Below are 22,145 nucleotides of genomic sequence, written 5' to 3'. Positions count from 1 at the left end.
TAACAGCCTGAACTTGAGTTCTTACAGACCAACGTTTATTACTGTCTACCAACTCAACAGTACAGGACTCAACACAGACAGGAAAAAGCAGCTTTCAAAATTTGTTTGAGTTACTGAGGACCTGACTATGGAAACTGAAACAGACTCTGTCAAACATGGCACAAGTTGTACATTATTCCCCAGACAAAGGTACTGTACACATCCTGGAAGAACAAATGTCAAGCCATGTTTCATCTGGAGAGCTGGAGGGTTCCCATGCAAGACTTACAGTCACACGGGAAATCCAGCTTTTCAAAACCAAACCTTACAGCTCCATTGGAGACTGTTCAATGGGGCAGAGAGCCAACTTGAAAGGACTCAACACAGTCAGAATGCACCACTAAAAGAAATACTGTTTATTTTTCTCAGGATGTTTGAGTCAGCTGTCTGGCTAAACATTTTTCTTGGTAATTCCAGGGTATATTTCTACATTTTCATTAAGCAAGATGTGTACTGTTGGAACTGCAATTAAGGCATCTTCTTACAGTTTACACACCAAAAATCATTTTGTAAAGCTTTTACATGCAGCATTCTTTATTTACCAGACATCTGCCCTGGGTTCAATGTGCTTTAAGTAATTGGGTACACATTTTCAACACAAAGTGCAAACTGCAATCTACTTCAGATATTGACCTACATTGCCTGTGCATGTATTTTTCATGGCATGATATGGCTGCCAAATATTGTAAGATGCAAATCCAATGACAAAGCAAATTAAGGATGGACACAAATCAATCTGGTTAGGGTTTTGAAGTGACCTGTCCCTTTCTTCAATCTGGTGATTGAATAGCTCATTTAGCTGTCACTCTAAAATGTAAGGAATTCCCTGTTACTACCAAGTGAGAAGACCAGCACTCCTACAATTCTTTCTACCTTTGATTGTCTACCATAAATAAAAATAATAAATCATGTCTCTGGAGACCCCTTTGATCTAGGTTCTACGGAAGCGAGACAAATAGAAACAACAGTTAGTCTGGGTTTGTATAGTTGAGCTAAACAGGATGTCCTTCTAACACTGCCTTCAACCACTGACTCCATAGCTAACAACACCTGAAAGTCTGTACCAAGTTAACAGTAGCAGTGAGTACACACTGATTAATGACTTAGGGTTGACCATGAACAAAAAGCACAACTCTGTACCTGACCCCAACAATACTGCACCAGCAACTTCCAAGGGCGTAATTGACACCACAAATGACATCATGCTAACATTTCCTATATACAGAGTTGGTTTGCTACAGACAGTGTCTGCTATAACCTCTCAGTGCATGCCAAACTGCGTGGCACTCCTTAAATTCTGCCAAATACTATGCGGCAATGCCCCCATGCACTAAAACTAGTGTAACGTCTAGTCCCACACAAACATGTGAGGTTCTTCAACCTGGAACAAGGAAAACAAATACAGGGAGGTACGACAAGAGTAACATTCTGCTGTGCCACTGACACAGATTACACACTTGTGCACAGATACACCCTACCCACCAGGATAACACTTGCCTAGAACGTTGTTATCTTCTTACTGAACAATGACACAAGATTGATTCTCAGGCTAATCCATAGGTGTTGTGGGTGGCTTTACATATCACTCAGCTCCTGGGAGAACCACTGATGTCCTGCAGTACCCAGAGGTAGTGTTGACAGTTTTCTTTTGATCCTTGCTTGCTAAAAGTAATACATGTGTTACTGTTCTGTAATCCCAGATCAGTCCTATCATCTACATAAAATTTGACAAAAACATGTACGAGGGAGGGTAGGGGACGTGTCATATATGTCTGTCATAGAAAATATATGATCAAGCCTGATAATTGCTAGTAAACCTGGGGTCGTCAAATGTAACTCCTGAATATAGATGACTCTTCTGCCTGGGAGAGATGAAGCTGGTCTCCTAACATCCAGGGAAATGGGGGAAGCTGTTATTATTGTCTGCCATTTGGGATTTGATCCAGCTGGGTCCTCTGGCCTGGGTTATATGATGTCACCAGTTTAGGATTATAACAGCAACAACGGACATCCTGATGAGACATGTTCCACACAACCCCACGGACCTCCACTATTCAGTTTCTCACAGCCACTGGAGGATCTGACAATTCGTCAAAAAGGCTTGCATTCTTACCACAGAAATGAACACTGGCTCTCTGAGGAGCATGTGACAAAGGGCTTTGATGACAATTGCCTGTAAATGTAAGAAACACTCATCCTCCTGAGCCCCACGGCAATGTGATGTATAGTCTTACTGTGTGTTTACAAATAGAGCAGAGATTAATGTCCTGTTAAAAGTTTTCTTCTCATTACAGGAAATAAAACATCTGATTTTCTGAATGCATGATGTTTACTGATGTTAAAACACTGTCTACATTGAAAAACTGTATAATGTTACATGTGCTTATGACAAAAATTATTTGGCATCCAATTTTACATGCAATGTAACATTCACAATCATTAGACAAGGCCTTGCACCCCGCAGATGTATCCTGAACTTCCACGTCAAGCAGGGAACCACAACAAACACCATCTCGGTTGGATGCATGTTGCTGTTAGTGTTCTTTAGCTTGGTGGTCAGTGTGGCCAAAATATGCAAGGGGGGCTGTAATCAGACACAGGAACTGACAGAGGGGATTAAATGTCACCAATGAAATGTTTTGTGGGCTCCACTGGCTGTTCTAATGCAGGAAGATGGAGGACAGGACCATAAACACACCATCGTACCGATCCTCTAACACTCTCATCAGTCTACATGTACACCTGAAGGTTGATACCCAGCCCCTCAATTCGAGGAAAAGGCAAACAAAGCTACTCTTTCCCAGCCCAGGTCCCGTTCCCACCGTTCTGAAGACCCTATCGGTGTCAGGTATAAAATTCCTGTAACCTCGCATCCAGCAGCGCAAAGACAGGCTGGATGTGTGGTACGTGGGTATTGGAAACGGAATGGTTTGAATCCTCTGCGGGACAATTATTGAATTTTCATAGTGCCACATGCAGTCGATTTTATTATTATTTACACATTAACGTTATGTCCAACGGATTCTTAAGTGTGTCTTACCTTTTCAGCCAGCAGTTCCCGTATCCGACTGGCCTGGGACTTGAATCTGATGAGTTGACCCTCCAGAGTCAGGCATCGTGCCTTCCAGTCTACGTCCCCGTCCAACTCGACCGGTGCCGAGGCCATAGTTGCTGCCGGACCCGTGAGCTCACCGCTCTTCGTGCACGGGTTATCAAAACACCCACCTCCCAAATAAGAGCGCGGGACAGGCCGGTGGGTGTCCGCTACATAACGGCCCGGTGGCGGTCCGATCAGGACGTTAGATTTCTTGGGAAACAACCGGCGAGCTTCCGCACTCACGGTTTGTAGGTCGACGTGATTAGCCAACACTGCAAACGCTTACAAACCGGGCGATCGCCGCGACGCGACCGTCTGGTCCAGGAACTTTGCAGGAACAAGGCAAGTCCGAACTCGGGCTCAGAGATCGACAGGCCCGCGGCCGATGATACCGAAAGGCAGGAAGGAATCTTAGCTTGTCTCTAGCAGACGGAAGCTCTCGACAGGAGACCGACAAAAGGTGTGGTGTGTTGGTACGACTGCTGTGCTGCTAGTCGGCGACCGATCGCTTCTCGTCTGTACGGCAGTGACTCACACACTGCCCACAGAACCTGCAGTACCGCCCCCGTCTGCACATTCCAAGATGGCGCCTTTCAAACTTTCTGCCCATGCGTAACCCGACAAAGCAGTGGCAACGCTCTTTGAAGGGGTGACAAAATTTTCTAATTTTTTCATCTGTACATAAAATCAACGTAAGATAGTAAATATCTTATCTTAATAATTTTTCAAACTGTTTTCAAGGATTCTTTTAGAGTTTTGAAAGGATTATTTGAAATCAACTCATTAGAGATACAAGCTATATCGTAACCTTCCTATTTTTATATGGAATATTCCAAGTGGGATTCTCCAACATTTCTTCATCTACTTCCGGTTTCTGAAGAAGTGGGAGGGGGCTACTGAAAGGAGGACACAAATCAGGCAAATGGTGCGTACTTTAAAAATTTGTTGTGCTCTAACCACGGTATTGCGAATATCTATGACATTCTGTTACTCTGTTCAATTTACTTTGCTTTAAAAGCGATTAGGAATGTGCCGAATTATAGTCCAACGTTGACTAAATCGTCACCCGGCGGAAAGTTCCTGTACGTCGAGGTCACGATCATCGCGACCCAGACAGTTCGGCGACAGAACACGATCATAACAATTTGCATTTTCATACTTCTTGATCACACCTAGGTGTGGGCCGAGTTCAGTAAACGTATGAGTTATCAGATTTTTCTTCAAGGAAAATGCTTGTTTTTGCCCGTTATATCCACAGGAAACAGCATATCTAAAGTCAAGTAAATTTAGAGAAGCTTGGTTTGTATCTTGAGGACAAATAGACATTTGACACCAGACAAAACATGTTGCTGCTGGATAAGTGGTGTGTTGATGACATATTTACCTGTAAGGAAATGATGCAAGGATCATGTGCGTGGCACATGATTCTCAACAACGTAAAACTCTAGAAGGTGAATACTAACTAAAGTAATCAAGAATCGAAACACATTGTTTTAGGTGGCTCCAAAGTTGTGTAGAAAACATAGAAATCTTCAAGATTTATGTCTAACTGTTGTCTACAGAGACACATTGTGTTGAACAGTTCTATTGATTTTTGACAAATGACCTTGTTTCTTGCTGACCTTTGATCCAAGAAAAGGAAAGATGAGTGTTGTTACTTGACTGAACTGATCAGTCTACAACAAGTTCACAACAGTATGAAAAACTTAAACTTTTCTCCAACTCAAAATTTGACTCACCAGAAATTTTCGACCGAATCACTCAGTCTTCCTCAGCTATCTGACCCAAATGCTGTGGACACATGATTTTTCCCACGTGTGACGTCAGCAAAGGGTCAAAGGTTGTCTGAAGTCGATATCGCCCCCCGTCCCGGTTGAGCGATGGTTGAAGTGCCCTGATGTATATGGCCTCTTTTATGCCTCTCTTGAAGTAATCCTGTTCGGTATCCAAGATTCTGACCCCCTCCAAATCCACTGTGTGTCCCGGTGATTCTATGTGGATGTGCTGTGACACCTCAGTCAGATGCAACAGAACTGGGTCGTCTATGTTCTAGTGAGTCAAATTTTGAGTTGGAGAAAAGTTTAAGTTTTTCATAATGTAATTTACCAACTCAGATGAACTTTCATGCTGAAGTTCACAACAGTGCTTGTAACATTGTAAGATGATTTTCCCTATGGCATTAATTTATTGATACATGTTGGACAGATATTCTAGATACATCAATAAAATACAATAAAAGTGTCAATGTATGGAAGCCAACATACATATTCAAAGTCCTCGCTCCAGATAAGCATTGACTGCCCTGGCAAAAAATGAATACTAAGTAACACATTTCCCCTATGATATGCTCTACTTCAGTTGAGTTGTTATTATCATTTAGTAGTAAATTAGTACCCTTATCTTCTGAAGTTTGTCAGGCATGTCACATATGGCATACCAGTATATTTTTTTACTTTTCAGTTCAACCTTATTTGTACTACATGTATTATAAGAAATTGGAATTCTATAAGTATATTTTCCCGTATTTGTTTCATGTCTCATTCTGTCACTGTTTTCTCCCCTCTGTTTGCTTGTGTTGAACTGGGACTATTCGCCATCAGTGAGTGGCATAGCTCCCTACCATACCAGAGAATTTGCTACAGTCTTGCTGGGCTACCAACATGGGAGATTATAAGAACCAGTATCTTGTGGTGAGATGTTGGAGGAAATTAAGTAGCAACTGTAGGAAAGTGTGTGTATGATATACATTGTACTAGAAGTAAGTAACTGTATGCAACTTTTGTAGGAAATACTGGTATGATCTGTATGATTTGCAGATTCTGCAATGAAAAGATGAATGTTACTTTGGAGGCTGTACTGAAATTCCTTACAGTTACAGGAATAGGCATGTGTTTGGTTAACATTTTGCAGTCAAAGGGAATGGTCGTTAACCTGAGCACCCCATGCATGGCATGTACAGATATATTTGTTCTGTATGTGCATAACCTTCTGTGTCCGGCACAAGCTCTCTGTCTCTGGGTACAATGCATTTGATTCAATTTGTCCCCTCCAGGACGGGAATGGATTTTGTTTTTACTTCCAGTACCTAGTCATGTCTGTTTGCCAAGGATTGTCTGGTGACTCCTTAAAAGTCAGACCATCAGCTATGTGTGCATGATTCACTGCTGTGTTTGTGGCACTTAAGTGTTGCCTGTCTCAACAATAATAGGAAATACACATCACCTGTCCAATACTAGTAACAATTTTTATCTAACAAGCACTAAATATTGTTTTATCTCTGAGAGTATTTTCTCATCAAATTATTAACGTTACATCGTGACCAATGATGTAAATGTCACAGACTTTTAACAGTTGCATAATTTTACATGTGTCAGAGATACATTGTAATGGCATATGAATTTTTATGTCTCACGTCTTGGTTCTTAGCCTGGTTACTAAACCTATTTTAGCTCCCGAGTCCTACATCCTCTCTGCAATTTGTGGGAGCTAAAATAGGTTTGGTTAGCAGGTGACTTGTCACATTTGGACATTTTTGTCTCACCCAGTATGCTGCTGGACAGTCTCAGATGTTCATTATTTTCAGTTCAATATGACTTGAACTTGCCTGCCTGGTTTTGGGACTACCATCTTCTATCACAGGCAGAGACCAAACTGATCATCTTTCCTTGATTTCTCTTCTCTAGGCGCAAAATGTGAAGGTGTGTGAGATTGACCCGGAGGTCAAGGAGAAGCTGCGCAAGTTCCGTTTCCGGAAGGAAAAGAACAATGCTGCTATCAGCAGTGAGTTCAGGTTTCTTCCTATTCTTTATATTGTACTGTAGACTTGCCCTCTATAGTCTGACCTTTGCTGAAACTGTAGCTTTGCTCTAGCCATTGGGAACAATATAACGTTTTCTGCTGTGTACAGACATTGTTGTAGGATTAAATGTGTATAAATGAACAAATCAAAACAATGTTCCCTCTGAGCTAAGTTAGCTCTTGTTCTTCTGTTTTGTAAAAAAAATGACATAATCTGGGTTAAAAGTCAACCCAACAGGCAATATGGTAATCCATGCTGGTTGTTTCCTATTGGTCTTTTAAGTGTACTCTTTACCTTATTTTAGACCCAGTCAGCAAATGTTGACTGTGCCTTGTTGACAATAACATGATATGCTAGTTTTAACCTGATGGGCTATGAATATTTAATCTTAAAGTAGGTACAGTATCGCCCATCTCCCAGCTTCTGAGTCCCTGTAACGCAAGAAGAGCAGATTGTGTCAATTTTGTACATTCTTTGATTACATGTTGAAAAGTTTGTTCAGAATGTCCTTCAGCCTGTGATCCATGAGCTTGAATGGCCCTGGTCATATATGTCACATGGATAACATTCATTTGTACATTGTTTATTCCCTATGGCAAACTACAGGTTAACATAAGTCATTTATCATAGCGCATATTATATGATTGCATTGATTACTATCATTTAGCATTGTTGTAGGGTTGTGAAATTTACCAATTTTACCATTTGTCTCAAATGATTCCATGTGCCATCAACACTTCAAGACTGCCCAGTATTCATGGTTCAAACATATTTTTCTAGTTGATATTTTGATGCTGAAGTAAGACTTTGATACATCTCACACTGCTGATACTGTTGCCCTGTACAGTGAAGATTGACCCCCAAACAATGACCATCATCCTGGATGAGGAATATGAGGTGAGCTGTTCTATAGGCTTGGTGAACGCCCTTGCCTTTACTCATTCCCAAGTCTAATTACCTTCGCCAAGAAGGTTATGTTTTCAGAGGCGTTCGTGTATGTGTGTGTGTGTGTGTGTGTCTGTCTGTCTGTCTGTCTGTCTGTCAACACGATAACTTGAGAAGGCCTTGATGGATTGTCTTGATACTTGGTAGGTGGGTAGGTCTTGATGAGACCTCAAAATGATTAGATTTTGGACCCCCTAGCGGCTTGTTATGGTACTGCAGCTGAACTTCCGGTTTTGATATCTCATGATCTAGACATGTTATGGTGATGAAATTTGGGTGGTAGGGAGCTCTTGTGCTGGGGAAGAAGTGACGTGAGTTTGGGCCCCCTAGTGGCTTGCTCTGGAACTGCAGGGATATATTCTTGAAAATATTCAAAAGAGGATAACTCAATAACCGGTTGACGGATCGTCGTGATTTTTGGTATGTAGGTAGCTTACGTGATGCTTAATATAATTATGTGACAATTATGCAAATATGGATGTAATTTGCATAATTTATGGGGAAATTCTATAAATCAGCTGCATTCCATAATAAGACAATTGAAGCTTGTGACATTGGTAATTGACAACGAGAGAAACACAGGCAGATATTGATTATGTTAATAATGACTTAATTTGCATAATTAATGAGAAAATTTTATAATTATGTAATGATAACTGCCTGTAATTTCATACTTATGGTATTTGAAAGTTAAGTTGAGGTGAACATCATTAAACATAATTTATTCAAATCAGGACCTCATTTGCATAATTTATTAGGAAATACTAGAATGCCTTGTTTGTTTATATAAGACTGTCTTTTGGTTGAGATTATGATAAAATGATATAATTCATGAAAATTAGGTTCCTATTTCTTAAATCAGGGGGGAATAATCTAATCTATAATTTGTCAGTCATTTGGCGAAGGTATGAGATCGGGGAACTCTAGTTACTTATACAATAAGTTATAGAATACAAAATAAATGACATTTTTGGGATATCCCAAATCTGACGGTAGGTTATACTAACTTTCAGGTATGTCGAGTTCAGCCCAACCATCAAACCTGAGCAAAGTTTTATGTACTGATCATGAATTGTCTGAATTCTCTGTTATGTTTAAGATGTTACTTATACCATACTTGTTTCTACGATAATTGTTTCCAGTGCAATAAAAGACATGTTAGTGTGCACACCAGTATAAAAAGAAACAGGATCGGGACATTCTGGGATCCAACAGTTTCCATTTTGACCTTGTATGGTGTATGTCTGGAAGATTCTACTTCAGCAGAGCAAAATTGACCCAAATTGCTGATTGCACAGAGGCAGATGCATGTAGACGGCCAAATAGTAAAGTCAGCAGGATATAAGTTCAGATAAACCTCCCCCCAAAATATAGCAACAGGATATCTACATGTAAGGTGACCGTTTAGTGTTTTTAATACATCAAATTCTTATGATGGTGGATTCTTAGCATGTTGAGTAGACGGCTGATCGAGTGATGTTACATATTGAGGTGCTTAGTAGTTTCCTCCCCACAACTATAATGTAATATTTTGCAATTTCAGGCAATTGTGAGTTAAACCATTACACGTATTTCCAATTATGCAGTATACTTTGCCTGAAAAATCTTTAATTTGAATTATCTGAAAAGAAGCTGCCTTTTCCTGCAGTATCCCTATCTTGTTAGGCCCCAGATAAGCAGATTTGGCAGACTTTCTTGTTGGTGCACATGCAAGGTGATGAACCAAAATGCCCTTGAGCAGGCTGTAGTTAAAACATGCTACTCAGCCTCGGTGTCTACATTCTTTAGTAAAAGGTTCACCCAAACTTGCCAGACATGGTTGCAACTGAGGCCCTTGGTACCACATGACGCAAGGTGCTGAACAGCAGTTCCCCTTCCAAATTAACAGTTTTGCCATGTCAGTCTTTAGGCCAGGAAGTTCTTGTCTTAGCTATCCATTCCAGCCTTTTCCAGACCATCTGGTACCTATATTCAAGTCCAACTGAGATGAAAGGGCAGCATAATTCACAAAATTGGCTTATAAGCCAATCGATCTGAAAATCTATCGAAGTAATGTTCAGAGCTATGGTAGGCTGGAGAACTGGAATATGTTTTATGTTTGCACAATGAAACTCCTCTCAGGCATCAAGTCTCCTCACTTGCTATTGCATAGTACATATGGACAAGACCTTGGGAACCACTTGTGATAATATGCGGTTGAGAGGTCCTGATTAATGCCAGTAGTGGCCTAAGGTGCGTGCTAACTGTTTAAGCTTTCCTTTCTAGTTGGGCCCAGACTCCTTAACCACATGTTAACACGCTCCAGCACTAAGCAGGTCAAGTTTAGCCCTGACTTGTCCCTGCGTTATTGGTATGTTAACATGTGGTTTTCAGGCTATTGTTGCTGAAAGTGTGACCCTTTGTGTTGAAAGTCAACCCAGCCATCCCATTATGTCCCTGGATATTCCTCTAACTACGAAGTTCAAAGAGAAGTTCCCTTGGCAGCTCAGTGTTTTCTCAGGTTGTTGTTAAGAGAAAAAATAGAGTGGTTTCAAGCATTGTTCTGACACATTTGCCTGCTTGAATTTATTTTGTCAACATTTCTACATGTGGTTACTAGTTCTCACAGTTTCAGGCCTTGAGTCTATGTGAGACTTTCCTCCCCTTCTGTCTCTGTCTCATTAGATTGTTCTGACACTAAAGATCAGTCATTGTCTGGTTTGCAAGGTCAAAAGCGTTTATTTCTCCAGTGACCTTAGTTGTCATACATGGCTCCATGTTTGTTGTGTGGAAAATAATCTGCATTGCAATTGTGAGATGGTGCTGTCAATCATTTGCTTGCATCAGGAACATCAATCAGGTCCACTGTAACAGAATTACATTACACGCTTAAATCTCTAAGCACATAAATTACCGGTTTGACATTTCTCCATTAGAATACGTTCAATATACCGAGAACAAGAGCACCCATCTTTTCAGTGTGTGCCTAGTATAATGGTTTAACATTCCTCTGTCAAAACTACCCAGCACTGCACAGTAGCCAACCAGTAACCAAATAGACATTTCTTACTGTGTAACAAACGATTGTGTTCTGGATATGCAAGCCAGCGAAATAGAAGATCTCATTATGATGGAAGAGGATTTACTGACATTGTCTCTCAAGGCCAGCTTTATTGGATCAAACCTTTGATCCTCTAAAAAAGCAAGGCCTTAATTTGGTAAATCCCAGCCCGAGGGAATTTTCCGGAACAAACATAACCATCATATGGTGATTTTCATTCCAGTAAAAATATATTCAGGCTCTGTTTTCACTTTAAAGGTTATCATTCATCTTTGTTGCATTGAAATGAAATATCTGAAGACTGTTAGTTACTAAACTTGAATGAAACTAGAATATGGAATTAATTGTGCATCATAAAATGATTTCAGGAATGTATTTTATTGGATTAAAGATCTTTGATTTGACCAGATTGATATTCTAGTTTGTTAAATTTTTCTCTGCCAATGTAATATTTTTACATGTACATGTAGACTGGTCTTGTTTGCTACACCTGGTGTACATGTATAGCCTATGAGTAGTACCATGGAAAGAATAGAAGGCTAAATTCTTTCAATGGTCTTTCTTGGCTAACAGGTATCTAGCTGTCCTCCAAAACTTAAGTGCTGTATGTTGACCTTTTTTGCCTCCTTTGAAACTTTGGAGCTTATTGTTCAGTCTTCAGATAAATTATATCATTGGTTTATTTCAAACACAAACACAAATCACAATACAGCTCCATCACTAGGCAGCCACAAGGCTGAATTGCGTGAATAAAAGCTTTAGACAGTGAAATAAAATCCTGATCATCATTCCGTGTTGTAAAAACAGTCATTAAATCATATTAAAATCATACATTTATTCACATGAAAGACACAAAAGAACTGAAGAATACATATGTATATGTGTGTACATGTAACACATGTGTGGTACATATGGTATATCTCTGTCTTTCAGGACTGCACATTAGATGACCTGCAAGAAGAGCTGCCAGGTCACCTTCCCAGATATCCTTTTGTTGTTCTGAGCAGCAGCTTTCATTTATCTTTTTGATGGATGCATACTTCTATAAGAACCAGTAGTTTCATCAGGTTGGTACATCAATTTGCCCTGATGATGAAGACAGCAGATAGACCATGAAACGTTGGCATGGAGAAAAGAACCTAGTGATGTAACCAAGACAACTATGTTGAATGGATGGATACTTACTAGTATTTGTGAATGCAGAAGATGTTCTGCTCTCAGCCAGTTGAGCCAATTGCCCTATAACATGTATCATACTGGTGCCTTATAGATAGGGTCATGTACATGTATCTACAGGAAATCTGATAAGTCAGTTTAGACTGTAACAGTCATGATGATGACTTATGATGATGAATATCAACTTCATAAATTTGATATATTAACATGATGATGACCATTAATTACCAAGTACCACAAGTGACTCTTTCCTATTTTATCTGCAACATTTCCCTAACTGCCACTAACGTATCTGGTATACAGTTACTGTTTGGATCATGATGATGGGAGGACATCTTTCCCCTTGGTTTTCATCTTTATCAGCCCTGCAGGTGGGTTTTGAAAGAATCACAGGTGTCCTTTTTTCTCCACCAATGATTGTCATGCAGTTTAATCACTCTTTTTAGAATGACCTGTAAGATCAAGGAGGTTTCATTGAACACGTAAGATGTAAGAAAATCTCAAATGGCATGTCAGACCCTCAATACTTGCATTGCTATTACGAGGTGAAAGGGGGAGCCAGTTAGCTATCAGCCTGACAGAGCTCCTGGCAAAATTGTCCCTGATGATGATTCATAGATATTTGGTTCCTTTGATGCTGATTTGGTCTTGCAATTTGAAGAAAAACTATCAAACCTAATTGCCATCACTTTGAGATGTATGTCTTAACTTTTGTTCAGAAAAGCCTCAATTCAGCATAATTCCTTCCATACCCTGGTCTCTTTAATTCCATACTTCCATCGTTACAGAGATTGTTTTCTGTAGATTTCTACAAATTTTCCAAATTTTTAGTGTTCCTCCATACTTGAATTTAGTAACATTACTAAGTAATAGACAAGTGTTAGAACTTGTGAAGCAAGCAGCTTTTGAACCTCCTTACTAAGTTAGTAATGAAGACCAAAGAAAGGATATAGATGCAGGTGTTTTCTGACCTTATATGTGTGTAGGGTGTAAACCAGAGCTGCAGATGATGTATGCAGGGACCAAGACGGCACTGGTGAGGGAGGCAGAGATGACCAAGGTGAGCTGCTCATGAATGTTTCATCTAAGTTAGGCTCTATAAACTTGTACTTTACTTTTCCTGGAACTGTGATGGTAGTAAACATTGTAACCTGACACCCATTTTCTTTTCACTACAAACATGAGGCTGACTCTAATCTAAATATTCTTAATTTTTGTACCTGATGAAAAATTCCCTACACATGCATCTGGATACCAGTCTGTCTGATGAATCCGAAGTAGAGCACAAAGTAACCTACCTACAGAGATGCAGTATTACATTTATGTGAAAGGGGGCGCTGGTTTATAATGTTGACCCTCCTAGAGGGGCAGCAGATGTTTGTTTTCCATAAACCCACTTTGGCTTGTCAGATAAGCATCAAGTTAAAAGGTCTGATTCATGGTTCAGTGAATGTTGCAGGTCAGAAAGGTTATTTGGCCCAGCTCTGGGCCTCTGTTACAGCTCCATGCTCACAGCAAACTCAATCTTTACCCCTTTGATACAGAGAATTTAGCAAAAATAAGCTCATTGTATTCTAGAAATGGGTTGTAATAGACATTCATGTACATGAGATAGTGTGACACAAGGATAACACTGCACCAGTGTGACCTTCAATTCACAATGTTTTCCTTTGATACAGATTTAACATACAGTAGAATTAAGCAAAATAAGAAATAGAATAAGAAAAAAGCCTTTCGTATTCTAGAAATAGGATAAGATTTACATATACAATATAGAATAATGCTGGGATTACACTACATCTGTGTCACCTTCAATCCAGATGAAGGGCTGAAGAGATTGCCTGGTAACAATAAAAATCTCCTTTTGTCCTGCAAATTGTTGCCATTCTTCAAAGCCCTGTGGATTGTAAAGTCACCATATTGCAAATACCATATACCATGGAATAATACGGCATTGCACTGCCCTGTACTATAAAGTTAGTGAATTACAAGTCCATATACTTTTAAGATGTCAATGTACGTGCCCTGCCCTTGTGCAAAGCATGTGATCCATAAAATGTATTAGCTATGTTGTGAAGTTAAACATATAGCAAAAATGAAGTAAAAACAATATCTGATGATGTTTTTCATCACAGTTTGAAGCATGAGAAGCTCTTTGTCAAGAGATTGTTTACAGGGCCAGGACATTTATGGTCATTGACAGTTATGCGTAGAAAATTATGGCACATGAGACTAGTCAGGACAGAGACATTAGTCAGCTTGTTCTGAAGTTGTGCTGGGTCAGTAGCTGTAACTGCCCTAAATTCATCTCAGAGCATAGCTGGAACATCTCAGGAGATACGACTATACTGCAAAATTACAACTGACATTTAGGGAGTCATGACTCTTCCTTACCCGTGAACAGACCTAGGCCTAACACTGGTCAATTTGAATTTAGAGAGACAGGAAACTTAGAAAATATACTTAACTGTAGTCAACTACCCCTTTTGGTAATTAGATTTTCTACATCTGTGCCATGTTTCTAAGCAGAATTAATCAACACATTAGCATGCAGAACAGCATGATTCATGACCATGTTGTCACGAATACTGTCACAACAATTTCTACATAGATATGGAGGTCTTCTTGATTTGCATTCTTCCTGGAAGTGCAGCTACTGTGGCATTATATCCCCTTGCTATGACGCACATACAATGTATACAGTATATCCTAAACTTTCTATGACCCTGGCCTTATGAGCCATAGCAATCCATCACCGTAGCTAGTGGGACACGTGTGAGGCATGTAATTTGCCCTCAGTTCTACCTAAAACACCTGTGATAGGAGCAGTAGAGTTTCTCCTTCTCCTAGAGGGGAGACAAACAAGAAATCAATGTCTCCAGGTATCTGCAGAAGCCCAACAATCAGTCATCTCAGATGGCACCAGGGAAAACAGCAGAAGACAGATTCCTGGGAGATACAGCAAGCTGGGTAATTGATTGATCCTTTCTGTAGTCTATTCATGTTTTCTAAAATAGGATTTAATATCAGGTTCCCTATAATACTCCCATGTTGAGTGTAGCTTGGTATGTTAGGGTACTTGTGTAGCAGCTGTTAGTAGGCTGTTGTAAAGTTGGCTTGGCTGGTTCCCTTCACAAAAGAAATGCTGTAGTTGTGTCAATTTCAAACCTTTGAGATGTTGATATATTATTCCTACCTGTATATGTTGCTGCATTTGTCCACTGCATGATTGATAGTCCAATTTACACAGTCAGGTACGGTCATAGTCTACTAGGAACAGATAAGATTAGATTTCAATAAACACAAGGTAAAGTATAGACTGAGGCATTCCTGTATTGCCTGTAGATAACAATCTGTGATGATAAATGTTTTAACCTCTCACTCAGTTCAAACACCTGTGTATCTCTAAGATATCCTCATGGAGACCATTTCAATATTTGGGTATCCTTATACAAAGGGAATTTTTTTTTCAGTTTAATTCCAGTTCCAGGTCATGTGAATGTCATATGTATAATGTATATATCAGCTTAATTTTGCATTACTGGTCTCAATGTGGCGGAAATATGTAACCAGGTGGACACATTTTAATGGAGGCTAAAGTTATCAAAAGAATATAATTAGCCACATAACAAACTATGACAAACTATTTATGGTGTAATGTTAGATATACTCACATTTGCACGTAGACCATTTTCCCATGTTTAATTTTCAAAGCATGCTGAAATATGTTGTCACACACATGGCCTTTATAGCTGCCCACAGCCAGTATGTTTTGTAGTGTTATTGTATTGAAGATTAATGTTCAAGAATGATAAGTTCAAGAGTGGTAAGTCTTTAAGACAACATCAAAAGCTATAAATCTGTGCATGAGTTTAGTTATGTAGATTAGTGGAAGCAGGATTTCTGCATGATAGGAGGGAGCCAGCTGTATGTAGCTTTCACTTTGATACAGATCAGAACTTTGTTATATCCTGTTGAAAGAAATGTTGTTTGAAAAGATGCAAGAATGGAAAATGTATGCCTGGGGCCATAGGGCAGAAATGACGTCTTGCCAACAAACCAATCAACAGTGAAGGAAATATAACCTCCTATGTGAAGGCGATAACTAGCTCGGTATAATGAATACTTAGCTGTAGCTAGCCAGAAATGTCCATGTAATGAGAACTCATTTCCTAGTGCTTTATGTCTGTTGACTTGATGTTATTGGTGGCCCTCCCCAGGAGGTACACAGGTGGTGTTCCAATTATTGTACCCCAGGAGGAGAGCTCATTGCAGGAGCCAGGAGTGGAGCAGTAATGGTCTCCTGTAGGGACGGAGGACCAACACTGAGCTCCAAATTTCCTCCCACCATCTAACAAGATTGCACCATCAATCTAGTCCATGTAATTATCATGCTTCTAACACTTTACAGATGCTCAAACTCTTGACACTTCTCAAACTTTTGTTGTTTTTGTCCACATCATGCACAAAGTTGCTCCAAAAAGCTTTGTCTGAGTACACATGCATGTACAGTGTATTCAGTGTTAGAATATTAAAAAAATGTAGTATTAATGCAAAATATACACGACCAAAAGTTTTCGTAAATTGTTGCTGTTAACAGTATTTAAATCTCCAAGGAAAAGGTTGATTGTAGCATGGAGGTAACTTCTACCTCCATGATTGTAGTAATCAATATACATTAGGCACAACATCCCCTGGAGCTAGCCTTTGGGCATATCTCCATTGTTCTATTGATATTGTTGCTTGCTTATAAAATCATCTAAAGCAACAGTTGATCAATTAGATAATATCCAAATCTTTTGAACACATGTACATGTAACTGTTATATACAATATAGATGTCCATTCCCACGGTATACCGATTTGCAGGAAAAAAGAACTGAATTCAGGTAACGTTATATCCTTTGAAGCTTATTCTTTTATCCTGTTTTCTTGGCCTTCAAATGGACGTTTGACTCAGTAGCTTCTCTAGTCTAGGGAAATAAACTGCCAGTGCTAAATCCTGAGTTAATCCAGGATGGTGATTTAGCTGGACCATTTGGACAGCCATGCAGAGACCAGGATCATCAAATATTTACAGTAAAGTGGATATGACCTTTAGAAGGTTCAATCTCTATCCTTAAGATGCTCAAATGCTACATCAGAAATCCCTCCAGGGAGGGACGAGAATCTTCACTGGAAATCCCTTCCGGTCATCAGGTGGTTAAAGGATAATTCTCCTACCAGAAAATTGTGGTAATTTTTTACAAATAGTAGTAATATGGTATCACTGGGATTTCATCCCTTTGGCTCTTGAGGTAGGGCAGATGAGCAGAGGTCAGCATCACAGGGAATTAACCCTCGTGGTGTGGAGCTTCTCCTGGTGCATGGAAGGGAACATACCAAAGACCCTCCTGGGAAGGATGTCTGTCACTTCAGATGTAGCCAACATTTGCCATGAACTCCCTCTAATGGAGCTGAATGGTACTGACAAGTAAGGCAAAGCTGAAGCCTCAGACTGAGGTCAAAGCACAACATTTTTCATTAGCTACAAGGGCAATAGCTTTAATTTGCTACTTCTTGCATATTTAACCAAGCACACCGGGTGACCCCTACCCGTAAGTAAGGCTTCACCTCCACCTCAAGGCATTGTATAAGTGATGATGATGAAAGATAACAGATAAAAGACTCTGCCTTGGCAGTTTGGAGCCAGGAGAGTTTATATGCAAGACTGCTTTCAAGTTGGAAGTGGTCCATAGACAGTTTGACCCATGCCCATATGTCTGTTTTCTGATTGTCTTACACAAGTCATACATGATGTATGTATTCTATGAGCAGATTTCACCCCAGGGCAGAAGCTGACAGCTAATAGGCTGACTCCGACTGTGTTGCAGCAGTGTGGTACCATGTGGTGATAATTGCATACCATATGGTGGAAAATAATGTCAACAGAATCTCAATCTTCTTTCATTTATTGATAAGTTTATCTATCTGTTGTTAACAAAAATCATAGATGCTAGGTACAGTACATGTTTGAACAGGTTCAGTGTACAAATTCCCTAACAAAGCAACAGTTATACAGTTGTATGACTTAATGTACCATCCAAAGGACTGAAACTGTAGCACACAGCAGCATTAAAGTCAGCCAAGCAACAATAGCCGGGATTCAAAACAATCTTAGTTCAGAAGCATGGTCAGCTACACAGATCCATGCATGCGAGAGACAGCTCATAAGGATGAGGCTTGTTGACTTAGATGTACAAAATTCCTTTCTGATTCCTCCTGGAGCTTTCATATTTTGCAGTTAATGCTGTAGCTACATGTACAATCTAAGGGCATGATCTCTAGATTTCAGCAAAGTGCGTTTCTGTGGCTTTTGAGACTTTGAGGTTTGATGTACTGATGCAGCACGTATAGACTCATAATAGAGTCCTACATGAATGATTAACTGGTGCACAGGGTTCATCCTTCCTGTAACCTTCCCACAGGAGTTCACAGTTTCTCGGTTGGAACCCACAGATCACACGCTGGGATGGTGTATCTATGCATACAACATAGAAGTCATCATGTCTCCTGTCCTTCAGGTCTGTCCTGACTGAGATTGACATCAGCATTTCCTAGTAAGGAAGGTCAAGGACATGTTAACCTTTTCAGGCACATCCCTTGAAGAGTCAGTCAAAGAGGGTTACAACTTGATTTGATTTTGGATTCCCTTTGGGAATCTTGAGAAAGGGCATGTAAAATTGACTGTCATCTAGTGATGCATCAATAGCTGCAACTTACTCAAAAATGTAGAATAGAAATATCTCAAGGCTGCATATGTCTAGTGGCAAAAGACAATCTTCACATGTTTGATTAGCCATCCTCTTGACTAACATGAATTTACCCTTTTTTCAAAGGACATGATGTTTTGTGTTTTACTGTGATTTAAGGGAAATGTTGTTCTAATTGCCATCCTGAAAATGTACATTTGTACCTTGGGACAAGAAATGCAGCAAGAAAAATGGGGAAACAAGGACCAGTCTGTCAGAAGTCTTTGAATCCCCTGGAAATATACCGATTTTCAATGCCAACCTAAGGCAGAATCTTTAATGAAAAGCAATTAATGATTTTCTTTGGAAAAAATTCCCAAGCTGCAGCTAATGTCACATAGCATTGGTGATTGCAGTGGTGATATTCCCCAAGTGAAGCTGCATATATAGCTGTCTCAGATCCCCCCAGTGACCCTCTAGCTGGCAAATTCATTCTAGTGGATCTATAGATCTGCTGATAAGATGTTAAGATTGTAATTATATTAAGTACTCTTCTGTGATAATGGAAGTAGAAGTTCTCCTCCCTGATAATGGAAGTAAGTTTACCTTCTCCCTGCAGCAGTATCCATTTGGCATGAAAGGTGTGTTTGTTAGTGGGGTAGGTAAAGATAGCTGGGGGATGTTTGAATGGCATTGATGGAGTAGGGTTTAGCCTGGTGCCTGTGTTCCACAATCTGTAGCTGCCAGAGGCTAATTGCCTGCTGGGGGGGGGGTCACTCAGGTGGGCCACTAGGACTAGTAGGAGTGCCATCTAGTCAGGCTAGAATAGGAGTAGGCCTGACCAATCAATTTCGCCTGAACAGTCATGAGACTTGGGTAAATTAAACGTCTGTCTTTGTGAGAAGTTGTATACAGTACTGTTGGTCTCCACATCTCCAATAGCCTATTCATCCTTAACCCATGCAAGTTTAAGGGAGCAGCTTGATGGATTGAACTTATTGAGTTCCTTCCCACTGTGTGGACCATAGCTGACTCACCACATGTACCAGTGGGTATCATTGGCCTTGTTCCTGTTGAAGGCTCATTAATACAGTAACTTGGCATTATGTACATGTATGATAGCAGGGAATTGCTTCAGAGCTCAGAAGGATGTCATGAGATCACTGCACCAATTTATCAAATGAGTTCATGGCTATAGCTAATGTAACACTGTGCATAAGCAAACAGTAGTGTTTTGAAACATGTAAGCATGATGGAAGAGATGTTGTAAAAGGTTTGATAGGATAATTGTTCTCACAAGGTTTCATTACACAGTGATATACAGAGATAGGTACAGGAGTTATCTGTTGGAGAGGAGTCAAATTTAACAAGGTGTGCGAAAACTACCTGCTCACCTGGGCACAGAGCCAGAGCTGGAGAGGGAGATGTGCATGGCTAACTGCTCAGTCATCTGTTGGAACATTTGAAATCTTCATACTTAACTCAATATAATAGACAGAAGACAGAAATCCTTGTCAGCATAGTGAGACCGTTACACAGGGCTGAGGAAATTGACCCATGTTAAAAGATCATCTGTTTTTCATTCCAAGTGACTGCCATATCTGTCAAACTGCATTTTTGTAGCATTTCTAGTATCAAGTTTCAGAATTCGTTCCTTGAACATGATGTCTTTTGCAGAAACCTTTCACCTTGTCTATTTAGTAATGATGTTTTCCTTTATGTTTCTCCAGGTCTTTGAAGTCCGTAATGTGGATGAGTTGACAGATGAGTGGCTGAGGGGAAAGTTGGCCCTTTTCCGTTGAGCTCCACACACAAAGGCTGCACCAAATTGGTGTATCACACAGTCTTGAATTAAGGATGATCATTATTTTATTTACATGAACATTTTTTAGAAGTTATGAGAAAGAAATTAGCAATTTTATTGAAGGGTGCAATTGTCATATGTTGTCAGGGACTATTGTTGTTGAGGAACATGAAGTAAAAAAGTACACAGTAGGTCTTTCTTATATCACATAGTACAGTAGCTGCCTCCATCTCACAGGACAGTCAATTTTGAAGTCATTCTAAACCACATTCCCATGATACAAGTGGGGGAAATGTAGTCACACTGCTACTTGTGTAGATTGAATGTTGATCCGAGTGTCTCTCGTATTCTGTTTTGAAGTCTATGCGACTCTTGAACGTCAAGGGCATTATTTGGATGCTCTCCCTTACTTTCACATGGATGTGCAGGAAGGCTGGATCAGAGGAAATTACATTAAGGCTGTCTGGGTCTGCCAGTCAGAGGGGGAGGCAGCTGTTGTGTTGAGTGCATAATGAGTCAGGGCAGATGTATACAGATATGTGTTGTAGGTATGGGGCCAACAGTAGTGAACCATAGAATCAATCACAGCCATGCCTGTGACTCTCAGCTGCCAACACCTACTCACCTTTCAGTACCCTGGACAGCATTGTGAAATTGATAATCCTGGCAAGGCCACACCAATTCCATGGTTTTCAGATCAATCAAATTAAATGCTTAGAGAGTTTGGTTTGGGGCCTCTGAACTGAATTTGATGGAAACTCAAGTATTCACCAATGCTGTGCAAATCTTCCAGTGTTGGCATAGCCATGGAGAAACTCTACATTTTCTATTGATTATTTTCTGTTTTGGAGGGCTTTTAAGGACATTGTCAGAAGTGATAATGTCATTGGTGTGACCTGCCTCTGCATGCCTGTTCAATAAAAACTAATTTCTAGTAATCTATATTGACACATTTGAATCAACCAGAACCAAACTACTAAAGTAATGTTAAGGCCATACCAATTTAATTTGTTGTTTCTTGGATTTGCCCTGTCCATTTTTTTCTGATTTGCAAAAAAAAAAAAGATTTTAGGTTCTGAATCAACTGCAAAATTCTCAAGGAAAGACATATTTTGGCCCCAAGGGTTGAAGAAAGTCCTTTTCTTCCTAGTTGTTAAAGTTTTTCAATGTAACAATGCAACTTCATTTCATTAAAAGTTCAAAATCTATTGTTTTAATTATAAACCAGCCTGGTATGCTCACTTCATGGCTCATATCATAACATTCCCGGCCTTCATGGGGTGCCTTGGCCTGTTTTTTTCCCCTGTCGCTTCATTTTTTTCTGGAAAAATCCGAGAAAGAACAAATTAATTTGGTATGGCCTAACTGTTACATGTAGATTATTTTCCTACAGAAGTGCATGCACAACATGTTCTGCACAAAGTGCAAATCTTAACAACTTATCAAATATATAAATATGGGTGATAGATAAATGCTTTTATGTAGTGAAGGATGCCTTATGAATTCTTACCAAGA

General features: G+C 39.8%; 2 protein-coding genes across 3 annotated transcripts in view; one reads left to right on the top strand and one right to left on the bottom strand.

Moving 5' to 3' along the window:
* The window catches only part of LOC109470934 (pleckstrin homology domain-containing family H member 1-like), a 77,910-nt gene extending 74,236 nt beyond the window's left edge, over positions 1 to 3,674 (bottom strand). The window contains exon 1 of the mRNA XM_019770031.1: positions 3,080 to 3,674. Coding sequence (XP_019625590.1) covers positions 3,080 to 3,205 — 126 coding nt within the window. The 5' untranslated portion in view covers positions 3,206 to 3,674. The remainder of the gene's footprint in view (positions 1 to 3,079) is intronic.
* Positions 3,675 to 3,729: 55 nt separating this feature from the next.
* Positions 3,730 to 21,694, top strand: LOC109471016 (glia maturation factor gamma-like). 2 transcript variants are annotated; one of them, XM_019770170.1, is made up of 8 exons: positions 3,730 to 3,785; positions 3,974 to 4,061; positions 6,820 to 6,916; positions 7,783 to 7,832; positions 11,854 to 11,903; positions 12,385 to 12,467; positions 13,083 to 13,156; positions 20,557 to 21,694. In XM_019770170.1, exons 1-8 carry the CDS (start codon positions 3,745 to 3,747, stop codon positions 20,626 to 20,628), a joined length of 555 nt encoding a protein of 184 aa, XP_019625729.1. In that variant the 5' UTR covers positions 3,730 to 3,744; the 3' UTR covers positions 20,629 to 21,694. The 2 variants fall into 2 exon arrangements, with proteins under 2 accessions (XP_019625729.1, XP_019625730.1); XM_019770171.1 differs by lacking the exon at positions 3,730 to 3,785 and adding an exon at positions 5,737 to 5,826 and having other exon boundaries at positions 3,998 to 4,061.
* Positions 21,695 to 22,145: the final 451 nt, after the last annotated feature.

This window comes from Branchiostoma belcheri, unplaced genomic scaffold, assembly GCF_001625305.1.
Source record: "Branchiostoma belcheri isolate BF01 breed outbred unplaced genomic scaffold, Haploidv18h27 scaffold24, whole genome shotgun sequence".
Taxonomy (NCBI): domain Eukaryota; kingdom Metazoa; phylum Chordata; class Leptocardii; order Amphioxiformes; family Branchiostomatidae; genus Branchiostoma; species Branchiostoma belcheri.
This window is presented reverse-complemented; position numbering and strand designations above follow the sequence as displayed.